The 12,985-nt window shown below is 32.1% G+C and overlaps 2 protein-coding genes across 2 annotated transcripts; both read left to right on the top strand.

Moving 5' to 3' along the window:
* Positions 1–4,821: 4,821 nt before the first annotated feature.
* On the top strand, positions 4,822–8,947 carry LOC140880229 (probable inactive receptor kinase At5g58300). Its single transcript, XM_073284498.1, has 3 exons — positions 4,822–5,212; positions 6,535–7,836; positions 8,115–8,947. Exons 1-3 carry the CDS (start codon positions 5,197–5,199, stop codon positions 8,723–8,725), a joined length of 1,929 nt encoding a protein of 642 aa, XP_073140599.1. The 5' UTR covers positions 4,822–5,196; the 3' UTR covers positions 8,726–8,947.
* Positions 8,948–9,185: 238 nt separating this feature from the next.
* On the top strand, positions 9,186–10,207 carry LOC140885264 (uncharacterized). The gene has a single exon (XM_073292211.1). The coding sequence runs from the start codon at positions 9,201–9,203 to the stop codon at positions 9,951–9,953; it is 753 nt and encodes a 250-aa protein (XP_073148312.1). The 5' UTR covers positions 9,186–9,200; the 3' UTR covers positions 9,954–10,207.
* Positions 10,208–12,985: the final 2,778 nt, after the last annotated feature.

The following is a 12,985-nucleotide window of genomic DNA, read 5'->3' as shown; positions in this document are numbered from 1 at the left end:
TTTGAGAATAGATAAATAAAAAAAACTTGTGTAATTGAGACGAAAATAGTAATATTGCATAAATGATTAATCTACTAGAGTACTACACCGAAAAATCTCGGGTCGTACCTAACCTATATCTCATTGTCGTACCTAGAAAAATTGGTTAGATCTCATGTAAGCCATAGCCAATTATGCAAAATTAAACATGGGCTAACCAACCATGGGTACGTGGCATTAATTTGGTAGGACGTTTTTGTGTACTTGTGTCCCTTTTCTTCTTCCCCAAATCGACTCAATCATTGTAACTTAATTATTGTTATGTTTATATATATAGAGTTTTTGAATATATATATCTCTCAGATTATTCGAACATAAGATAATTGAAGACAAGAAGATTGTGACAAAATGTCGATAAATTAATTCTACTTTTTTCTTCGACAGCTGACAAATCAAAAATTTACCCAACTCATGATTCTGGGACCGGTTTTCTTCTTTAGTAGCGTGGTCTCTGCTGCCATCATAATTATACACTTTGCATTTTATTCCTTTTTTTTTTTACTTGCTATATAAATTTGCTGTTTAATTTTGAATTTATGGGCTCGAATCGACGTCACGAATTTGACCATACATTAAATAGAAGCACACATTAACTATATGCTATCCTAAAATCTTATTTTTAGGTATTGTTCCAAATCATAGATATAATGAGATCTTACTTTTAGGTATTGTTTAAATCATAGATCTAATGATCTATATTTTAACACATAAGTATAATTAATGTTAGAGATGTGATGTGGAAAATCATTGAACCATTAGATTGACAATTAAAATACATATCACGGATTTGTGTTTCACATATATCCACGCATATGTTTGAGAAAGCCAATCGAATTCCGTTGTATCTTAAAAGAATTATAATTAAGAAACCACGAATTTCTGAAAAAGTCAATCAATACTCATGCATGTAGTTTTTATTTTAAAATGTTACGTAACTTAATTAGATCACGGTTTCATATAATAAAACTATATAGAGATATTAAATAAAGACCTTACAAATGCCAGCAATCGAGAATAACAATAATAATGAACAATGATTTGCATGAATTGTCACGAGGGCGAAATGTGCGGTAGGTCACAAGATGTCAAATTTGTGCACACAGCTTTTATCACACACACATATATAATATCATATCATATATACGTTTGTATGCATCTATATTTCAGCCTTGCATAAATATCACGTCATCTGTCCCGAATATATAATTCGTCCGTTTTTTTTTAAAAAAAATCTATTTTATCTCTATTTAGTTTCTTCGAAAAATTTACACATTATATTGTACAAAATTTAGTTAACAAAACTACAAAAGTATCTCTAAGAAAACAACAATAAAATGCTATAGAAATCGGATCGTAGATCATATATCGAAAAAGAAATTTAAATAATTGAAACGGACTTTGGTTTAATTAATATTTTACATATATATATACACAAAACTAGCATTGCCACCCATAACCTTTTATCTTCTATATATGAATGACTTTTTTCTGCAAAATGTCAAGTGGTAGGAGACTTATCATTCGAATTTTCATCTTTTTTAACCCCAAATTTTCAGAACCAAATGGCAAACAACATCGCCTTTTGTACGTATAGCTCGAACTGCCCGAGATATATACTTTCTTATTATATTTATATATACGTAAATATATAATATTTTCGTATAAATATATATTTTTTATGTTTCACTCATTTAGACTACATTTTTTCATTCGTCTCAAATATATAGTCTAATTTTCATGTTTAATGTTATATCTCATATTCTTTTTTATTAAACCAATATATTTAACTACTTGTACAATTATTTTATTCTATTAAAATTTTCATCAAATATGAGTAAATTGATTTATAAAATTTACATTCTCAGACATTTTCAAATCTGTGTGAAAACGTAACACACACTTGCCTATATCGTCAATACCTCAATGTTATTATAATAGGTTTATATATGGAAGTAAAGGTATTAATAATTTAAAAAAGGAATGTACAATATGTATTAATAATCATCTCGGCAAACACTTGTATGCAACCGTTGCACGGATCGTATTCGTGTGACGGATCTTTTATATGGGTTATCCATTAAAAAGTATTACATTTTATTTCAAAAGTATTATTTATTATTATAAATATGGATAGGTTGATCCGTCTCACAAATGAGACTGTTTCACAGGAGTGTTACTCAATCATCTCTCATTATATATATATATATATATATATATATATATATGTATGTGTGTGTGTACATATGTATATGCAAATGACATGTGATCGCGCAGTGGAATGAATGGGGATGGCTGATGAATCATGATTCTTTCAAAAACTTTATTGGTTAGCATTTAAAATGAAACCCTACTTGCACACTTTGAATATAATGATAATGATTGACCCAATTTTTAAATTATCCCCAAAATATAATTGTGAAAGTATTTATTTTAAATTCTCTTGAGATTTATTTCAGTTGAATTGAATTACTTGATTTCGGAGGGAAAATTATTTATTTTAGTGCGCTTTTAGTTTAAAATTGATATTTCATAAAAAAAACTTAATAATACATTTTTATAACTATTTGATTGTTTTTATCGAAAATGAATAAGCGTAAATAAATGCATGAATGTGAAGTTTGCATCCTCAATTGACGAATAGTCATATTTTCATTAATTTATGGAAAAATTGATTTTTTGGTCATTTAGGTTTGTCGCTTTGCGATTTTGATCCTCTATTTTTTCATGTTTTAATTTTAGTCCGTCATCTATATTTTTTTGGAAATTTTAGTCTTTTTTCTTAGTGGCGCTGATGTAGTATCATTATAGTGCTGATGTGGAGCTGACGTCTATATTATCACGTAAGCATTTTCGAAGAAAAATGACTAAAATTGCAAAAAATCGAAACATGAAGGATTAAAATCAAAATATAAAAACATAGAGGACCGAAATCTCAAAATGATAAACATACAAAACCAAAATTGCAGTTTTCCCTTAATTTATTTAAATTTTTACATGCTATATATAATGGGAAAACCAAATAAAAGAATTGATGGCAACCATCTTTGCCACCTCTTTCACAGCAAATTAATGAATGCAACCCATGTTCAACCTTCTGTAATATTAATGGGTTTTAATATAGAAATAAATACTCCAACTTAATTTTTGCTCAAAAAGAAAGGCAATAAATATATATGCTTGCAGCTAGGTGGTCCATGCATACACCCATGAACAGGCATGATACCTATGAATTCCATTTTTATACATATACAAATAATTGTCTACAAATTAAGTATATATACAACATGCAGGTGAATGGTTATTATTATTTCATTATTATATATAATAACCATTCACCTGCATAATAATAATAATAATAATAATAATAATAATAATAATAATAATAATAATAATAACCATTCACCTGCATACATATGTGTGTGTGTGTGACCATATATACGCTGGTGGTTGATTAATGATTATAACCCATGGAATGGAATAATTGATTTTTTGTTAGTTTATTATAAGTTGGCCATAGCGCTAATTCTTTAAGATAATACTGTTTATAAAATACTCTATAAATATGGTGACCATGCATGAACAAAAAAGTGATGTACTATATATTTTTTTTTCCTTGAAAGTTTTGGTCAAAGGAAAAATGTACAACGAATCAATATAGTTAAATTATTTTTATCGCACTTGGCCAATGCTTGCATCGACATATCATTTGTATGATCCGAACAACATCGGGGATTCCAAGATCAAGACAAGGTTATCAAGAGACAAGGTTTTCGGTCTCGCAAAATTAACTCATGATATATTTGTATCCGATAGATCGAATCCCGTGGAATTAAAAGAATATAGTATTTTGCATTCTAATAAAACCAAGTGCTTTTAAAGTTAAATTTAGATTATGTTCAAGTCTTCAATTTACTACTTTGTGTTTTTGAGGCTATATATGTAATATATCATTATATTATATATATGTTCAAGTCTCCCATTTACTCCTTTGTGTTTTTGAGGCTATATATGTAATATGATGGTCCCAAAAATGGCCGCAGCTCAAATATCCAGCAACATTAGGCAATGGAGGAGTTCGAGGCGGCATTCTGCAGCATGTTGTCTTAAATCTTAATTCTCTATCATAATATCGATTTTTTTTTAAATGAGTAATTTGCTAAGTTGACCTCTTTAAATTAAGGTATTTTATTTAATCAAAGTTGATATAATTATTTAATGTTTGAATATGATATACAAATATTCTTCATAAATTTAAAACATAACGAAACTACGAAAGTAGAGGTTCTAGAATAAAAAAAACATGTGTTGTGTTATATTTTTTTAGAAAACAGGTTCAAATATTAGATTTCCCCCCCATTAAAAATGCATGTTTCCTAAAAAGTGATATTTTAAAAAGATTAGATTTTAAATTCCTGATATGTGATTTTTAAAATTTAAACTTTACTTCATTCTTCATACTTTATTGTTATACCATATATTTGTAAAATAAACCAAAGATCAATTTTCAATAAACGTACGTTTCAAAAAATATCTACCTAACCACGTTTTTTCTAGGCTTTTCTAAAACACAATATTTGTAATTTTTAATACAAAAGTTAAAGAATATATGTATGATCCAAAATATCAATTATATATGTGTGCTAAAATCCAATTACAACATTAATTTTCTTCAACTTGTAGCATTGTATGTATTTATTCCAGAAACTTGATTTATCGTACATAAATATGTAAAAAAAAAAAAAAAGAGACGTTTTTTTAGGTACAAAGGAATCTACAGATTATTAATTGCAAATCACACCCTGGCAGTGGTTGAGTGAGTTACTTCAGTCAGGGGCTCTTCCCCTTCCCTTCTCCCGCACTTCATCTTTTGTCGCCTCTTTTCCAGCTCAAACTGAGACTTTGATTCACTGCAGTTTGACTTTGATCTGCGGATTCCCATTTGCAGTGTGCATACTTGGCTACAATGTGGTTTGCCAGTGCTGCTGCATTTTCAAGATTTGAGCCATGTAAAAATTCTTTCTTTGTCACGCTTTGTTCAGTAGATTCAGCGTCGAGATTGGAGAAAAAGCTTTGATTTTTGAGTCTTAAACTCACCATTCCAAGTAAACCCCCTGTTAAAATCAAGAAATTGGCCGATAAATTTCCGGGCTTCTCGGAATGCTGCTGCTTCGAGGTGAGCTTTGCAATTTGCTAACCCTTTACTCTTTTGCTCTCTCTCGTTTATGTGTGGTTCTTTACTGTTCTTTTTATTTTATTTTTTTTGCTGTAGAGGAAGTGGGAAATTTTGAGTTTAATTGCAGATCTGAGTGTGCTGAGTTAAACCAGTTCCAGAAAATGTGTGCGCATTTATGAACTAAATTTGTTGCCGTGAAGACAATCTGAAATTGGTTTTTAGAAGATTTTGTTCGCCGATTTTTCATGGTGTTTTAAGCTTATGAATCTTGGTTATACGGTTGAAACAATCAACTTTTTTTGGGATTCCTTTTTTCATCTTCTCAACTACCCAAAGGAACATTTTTGCTCTAGGATGCGCATGAAAAAGTCATATAGGTTTCCTTTTAATGCTTCCCCCCTCTTTAAAGTTCTAATTTGGAAGAGAATTTCCAGATAGATTCCTCCTGAAAGAACGAAAATGAACCCTTCTCTGTGTTTTGTTTCCTCAGATGATGAGTCTTGAACCTATGAAATGGTTGGTAGCTAGGGACATAAAAAATAACTTTTATGTGGGGTTGGAGCTGAACATTTTCATGTGCAGTATTTATTCTAAATAGTTGAAAACTAATGAGGCTAAGATAGCTTTTTTGAATTAAAATTACTTGCTAAGAATTGGTGTTATTTTGAGTATGCCTTCCTCTCTCTTTGATAGGAATGAACTTTGTTGGAAATTTTTGTTTGGAACTTTTAAATTCCTTCTTCATCCAAAGTGTGCTTAAAGATTAAATTTGCTTTAGCATGTTTCTATACCATAAACTTTTATTCCACTTTCTTGTGAAATATTAAATTAGATTACTCTGCTTGGTTACAAGGTTTTTGAAAAAGGTGGCATTATATTGCCTTTTCCACTCCAAAATGCCTTTTTGCTTTTAATTTTCTTTTCTTTTCATCTGTTCCATAACTTCCTGAAAGAATAGACGATGAGGGTAATCTATAGCTTGATTATCAAGTTCCTAGTGCCATCTTTTGTGCTATATCCGAATTCAATTTATCTATAAGCTAACTTGGTTTGTGAATACTTATATTACAAATATGTTTTACTTTTGACCTGATTTTATGGTTTCGTAATCATGAATGGGCAGTATACATATCGTGGTATGGTAAAATTCTGGCCTTGTTCAAAGAACTTGTTTTCTTCTTCACTTTTAATCTGCTGTTACCTGGAGTCTTACCTTTTCTTTTAAATGATTTCAAATGCAGATTGTATTATTTGTGTTTTTTTTTTTTATCTCTCACATGATAATCTAATGCCAATTTATGACATCTCTTTCTCGCCTTCAGAAAAGCTACGTCGTATCCTCCTGAAACTCTGCACAGCCCGTGTATTGCTTTCTTTGCTTTTCATAGCTATCCAGTTTCTGCCTCTGGCTCATGGTGACTTGAAAGCGGATGCACAAGCCCTCTTGGCATTTGCAACTGCCATACCACATGGAAGGAAGCTCAACTGGAATCTTACTACTCCTGTGTGCACGTCTTGGGTTGGAATAAATTGTGCTAAAGATGGTAAAACCGTGATCAGTGTCCGCCTTCCTGGCATTGGTCTTACTGGTCCAATTCCCAGCAACACACTTGGAAAGCTGGACTCTTTAAGAATTCTCAGCCTTAGATCAAATCTCCTTAGTGGAAATTTGCCTTCAGACATTCTCTCACTCCCTTCTCTTAGCTACCTCTTCCTCCAACATAACAGATTTTCAGGTGAAATCCCTACATCGCTTCCCCCTCGATTAAATGTGTTGGACCTTTCATTTAATTCATTTACGGGAAGCATTCCCATAACCATTCAGAATTTGACTGAACTTACAGCATTGAACCTTCAGAACAACTCTCTTTCTGGACCTTGTCCCGATCTCGGCCTTCTACCTCTCAAACGTTTTAACATTAGCTACAATCATCTCAATGGCACCATTCCATCTTCTTTACAAAACTTTCCAAATTCATCATTCATTGGAAACTCTTTATGCGGTCCGCCTTTAAATCCTTGTTTTTCCGTTCTTCCACCTTCTCCTTCCCCAAGTCCTTTCCTACCACCCACTGGAGGTCCTCAAAAGCAAAGCTCCAAGAAAAAACTTGCTTTAGGAGTCATAATCGCCATTGCAGCTGGAGGTGCTGTGCTTCTATTTCTTCTTGCTCTAGTTTTATTTTTGTGCTGCTACAAGAAAAAGAAGAATGATGGTGGTGCTGTGCCAAAAGTTAAGTCTACTAGTGCTGGGAGGGGTGAGAAGCCAAGAGAAGAGTTTGGAAGTGGGGTGCAAGAACCCGAGAAAAACAAGTTAGTTTTCTTTGAAGGTTGTTCTTACAATTTTGATCTCGAGGATTTGTTGAGGGCTTCGGCAGAAGTGCTTGGCAAGGGTAGTTTTGGAACTGCATATAAGGCAGTTTTGGAGGAGTCGACTACTGTGGTTGTGAAAAGGTTAAAAGAAGTCATTGTGGGGAAGAAGGATTTTGAACTGCAAATGGAAATAAGCGGCAGAGTTGGACAACATCCAAATATTGTGCCTTTACGTGCATATTATTACTCCAAAGACGAAAAGCTCCTGGTCTATGATTACTATCATAATGGCAGTTTGGCGTCTCTTTTGCATGGTACTGACTCACTCTTTAAAAGGTTTTTGAACGATAAAATTTGCACAAGTTGTGATTCTGGACAAATTGTACTTGCTGATGAAGTAAATATTGAATATTTAAATGATTACTTAGATCCTCATGATGCTGTAAATCCATGATATGATTTTATGTTGGTGGCTTTTTTCCCAGCATCTCATAGTCTTTCTATCAAAAATCAAGCTTCCGCTGATGGAAACTTTTTCTATGAATATATATGCTGTTTGTCTGACTTTAATTTCTCATTTTCAACCTAGCAGGAAACAAGACCGCCGGAAGAACTTCGCTAGACTGGGATTCAAGAGTCAAAATATCTCTCGGGGCAGCAAGAGGCATTGCTCATTTGCATTCGATAGGAGGCACAAAATTTGCTCATGGAAACATAAAGTCCTCAAACGTCCTCCTAAATCAAGATCTGGATGGGTGTGTCTCAGATTTCGGGTTAGCCCCTCTAATGAACTATCCCCCCACATCATCTCGTCTTGCAGGATACCGTGCTCCAGAGGTAATCGAGACGCGGAAGCACTCTCACAAATCTGACGTTTATAGTTTCGGGGTCATATTACTAGAGATGCTTACTGGGAAACAACCAATTCAATCCCCAAGCCGCGAAGACACTGTTGATCTCCCAAGATGGGTACAATCTGTTGTTCGGGAGGAATGGACGGCTGAGGTATTTGATGTCGAGCTAATGAGATTCCAAAACATTGAAGAAGAGATGGTGCAAATGTTGCAACTCGCCATGGCCTGTGTTTCAAAGGTGCCTGACATGCGACCTAACATGGACGAGGTAGTTAGAATGATCGAAGAGGTTCGACTATCTGACTCGGAGAACCGGCCTTCTTCCGACGAGAATAACTCCAGGACCTGAATTGTGCAGACGTACACTATATTCTTTAGAAATGAATGCTCACTCATTCTAAATTCTGAATTTTCTCATCTGTTTGTGTTGTGAAAAATTCATCTGATTCTAAAACGCCATTTGGTATTTACATGTAGTGCGAGTATTTATTCTGGGTTTGTATTGTTTGTTTATTGACACCATTGTAATATTGATTCAGAAGCTTTCTCAACAATTCAATGGTTATGACGTCTCCTTTGCCTCAAAATTTCTTCTGATAATCTCGATTCTGTGGACCTCTTATTGTCTGAAATCTAAATGGTTGGTTCGGAATTACGAAAGAATGTTTCACACAAATTAAGGGCTGCCTAAGATTCTTGTCTGCAAGAATTTGTACGGTCCTCCTGAGTTTCCGAATCCATGAAACATATCCCATTGAATCATATGATCTCAGAATCACATTGCCCTCTTGAGATTTTAACGTGTTGAGACCCGTTTTCTTTCCATGACGGCAGGCCAAGTTTCAAACAATGGCCCGAAACCGCTGCAGAGGAACCTCAGCCGCCGCGTCTCCTTCAACGAGGCTACTTTGGCAAGATCCCAAGAGCCTCCAAAACCACCAGCAGAACCCGAGTTCATAGACACGGAAGCTCAAGTCGTCAGCCGCCCCCCATACAGCGCGTGCTGCAACTCGTGCTGTGCCTGGACCTCCCTCGTCCTGGCCGTGCTGCTCCTCCTATCTATACTCGTAGGAGGCGTATATTTCGCCTTCCTCCAATCCAACCTGCCCCAAGTCCGCCTCCATAGGCTCGACGTCTATTATCTCGAGGTCAACAACACGGACACAGACACTTTCCTGACCTCAGACCTCGAAGTACGTCTAAATTTTACAAACGACAACTCGAAAATCAAGCTATCTTACAGCCGAATGACGGCCTCTTTGACCGCGGAAGGGGTCGACCTCGGGACGGTGACCGTCCCAGCGATAACTCAAGAACCAAGCTCGTCGGCAGACGTGAGGGCGAGGACGTGGATGAGGAAAACGTCCGCGGAAGAGGCGGTGGCAGAGGATTTGCGGGATAACTCGTTGAAACACTTGATGGTCATCGATGTAGTGCTCAAGGGCCACATTGATTTCTTGGTGAATGGGAACAAGATGAATGGTTTCCCGATCAAGGTTTCTTGCCGGAGCATCGATCAGTCCGAAATCGACAACGGACATGCTCCTAAATGCGGCGTCCAAATGACCCCTCTATAAGGTAAAACATGCATGCATGCTTGCCTCCTTTTTATTTTCATTCATTTCTTGTGGAAAATCAAACTTCAATTCTTTTGCATATTAGCACATAGCAATAGGATAGGGCTTGAATTCTTGTTCTTTGTTGGTTTTTGGTCCAAAATGTTTTTTTTTTCAACTTTATGTTTGCAGTTGTTTGGAGTTATAAACATACTCAAAGGATTGGGTTTGAGGATTTAAAGTTTTAGGATTGATGAGATTGGATTTGTATGTCCCAATTAGTTTTGGGGAGTCTATTTGTATTATAGATTTATCTCCTATTCTTCTCCTTTTAATTTTTTATTTTTTTTTTTGTCTTTAATTTGTTAGGAAATTTTGGGATTGATGCACATATTACTCATATAAGATATCATGATCAAATATTTGGAGATATCTATATCTATATATATAAAAACAGAATAATATTCCAAAAAAACGTAACTAACAATTTTCCCGCCTAAAAATCAATACTAAAAATGGAAAGATAATTAATGATAGAAAAATAATAAATTATTATGAAGAATATTAATTATGGACAACTATTTGACACATATTTCAACACAAAATGAATGAATGTTTTCTTGGATTTTGCATAGATGTTCAAACTATTTATTTTTAAAAAATAATAATAATAGAGTTTAAATAATATATATAATTAAATTTCATAATTTAATATGAGTTAAATAATTCAATTATTCTTGTGTTAAAAAATATGAAAAAAATAACAAGTTTTCTCAAACTCACAATTTTTTAAAAATTAATTATAGAAATATATATTTATATCTGTCACATTAAATATTTAAAAATAAATTCCTTTACTAAGTGTTTATATTTATTATAACATATCATTTATTTTGATCATCATTTTGATTTTATTTAAAAAAATATTTGTTTTGTAAAATTTTGATAATAAAATAATATGTGATTTTTAAAATTAATTTTTAATTTATTTTTATTAGTAACTAATCTACTCACTCAATAAATATATATATATTATTTTATAGAATGCAAGTATGACATATATATTAAATTTATAATAATTAGATAAAACAAAGTCCTCAAAAAAATAAACAAAATTTATAATATTTGAAAGAATATTGGATATCTTTACAACAAATAAAATAAAACAAAACAAAACAAAGATCATCATTTTTATGAGATTTTAGAACTTAATGGTAAAAAAAAAAAATCATCCAAAAGGAAATGTATTCATCAATATATAATGATTTTTCTTCAAATATGTTTACAAAATGAAAATAAACAAATAGTTAAAAAAAAGTATGAAAAAACTTATATAAAAAAATTTACACACTATGAATATTAAAAAATAAAATGTTAAAAGAATCTGAAAAAAAAACATATTTTTTCGATTTTTTTAATTCAATATGTTGTGCTGATTTTTCGCTACATTAAATATTTGTATACGGATATTAATATTATTATTTTGTATTTTAAACGAAAACTTTGTACAAATATTTACTATACAAACGCATGATGACAGAGCTAATTTTCCCATGTAAGACTTAATGTTTTCTCATGGTCATCGGTATCAAGATTTACGAATCATAAGGGTCGTCTAAACATGTTAAATTTTCGAAGAATTTTAAAATTTCGATATAGTATAACAACTAGAAAACATATTCAACCAAAAATGTTGTATTAAAACGTTTTTTTATAATTTCTAAATTATTAATATTTTGTTTCTAAATATATGGTTTAAACCAATTTAAGTTGAATTTGTATTGAGTCATTTGAAATCTATGGGTTATTATTTTCATTGTTAAATAACTTCAGTAATGAAAATTCAAATAAATCTCCTACTTATTCTCACACTATTCATTTCAAATGATTCTAAGTTCTAACATTTTATGGATTTGAAAGTCATTGTGATTAGTTCAAATATAGTGTAAACAAATATAAAGATGAATTGATTTTTTTTAAATGTTATTTAAACAATGAAGATATATTTAATCCATGGATTTCAAATCCTTTTTTATTCAAAATCGACATTAATTTAGTTTTATTTTAATTATTTATTCAAAAGTTCATATTTACTAATTTTTAGTTCTAATTATATATAAATAAAGTTCTGTACATCGCACGAGGTGCAATACTAGTTTAATATAAATGATGCAGAAAGGGTATTACCATCATGCAATTGAAGATATTTCACAATTATATTAATTCGGGTCGCTATACATTTACGATTGTTTGTATGAGCTTCTATGTCGATACCGAGATAATGGATGTTTTGTACAAAAATATAATATGCCTATTAAAATGTCTCAAAATTTGTCCAAAACACGGCACCCATCCATCTAGTTTATTTGTTTGAGCTTTGACTCTTTTTTATTTATTTATTTTTTAAATAACACTTTAGAAATCATGTTTTTATAAATGAGACATAAAACCCTCTACCTCATGTTACTTGGTTTTTATAAATAGTAAGCCATTCAATTTGGGCCGTCTCGCCTCAGCCCGCTATCAGGCGGGCCGGCCGAATTGATACTCGCCAAACATTTAAAAAACTTCAAAAAAATATGAACAAAATTAAAAAAATCATACATAAATAATTACAAATGATATACATATTTAAAAACACATTAACAATAAATAAATTATTATAAATAATATAAATTTTTAAAAATGATCCATTAAACATAAATTATCATAAATCATTTAGAGTTTATAACCATTTATAAAATATTTCAAACAATTTAAATTGTTCAAAACTTATCAATCATACATTAATATTTAAAATATTAATTATAATATAATTTCTAGAATGTTTTTTTAAAAAATTTAACGGGCCGGCCCGCACCACCGCTGCCTGCCTTAGCCCGTGGCTCAAACGGATCAGCCCGTTTTTACCCGCTTCCTGATTGACCGACAAAATGATGACCCAACCCGCCCTTTTTTAGAGTGGGGCGGGCTAACCCGAATAAATAGTGACGACGGGACAACCCAAATTTAATTGACGGTCCAATAAATAGTGATTGAAATGTGTGGATTTA

The sequence above is a fragment of the Henckelia pumila genome, chromosome 2, assembly GCF_033568475.1.
Source record: "Henckelia pumila isolate YLH828 chromosome 2, ASM3356847v2, whole genome shotgun sequence".
NCBI classification, from domain to species: domain Eukaryota; kingdom Viridiplantae; phylum Streptophyta; class Magnoliopsida; order Lamiales; family Gesneriaceae; genus Henckelia; species Henckelia pumila.
The sequence above is the reverse complement of the archived record's forward strand: the minus strand, read 5'-3'. Positions and strand labels throughout refer to the sequence as shown.

What these genes read in the sequence shown, in the direction of transcription:
- LOC140885264 (XM_073292211.1), top strand. Translation starts at nt 9,201, where the DNA reads ATGACGGCAGGCCAAGTTTCAAACAATGGCCCGAAACCGCTGCAGAGG.
- LOC140880229 (XM_073284498.1), top strand. An exon ending in TTTGGCGTCTCTTTTGCATG is followed by an intron (nt 7,837 to 8,114) that starts GTACTGACTCAC and finishes TCAACCTAGCAG; the next exon opens with GAAACAAGACCGCCGGAAGA.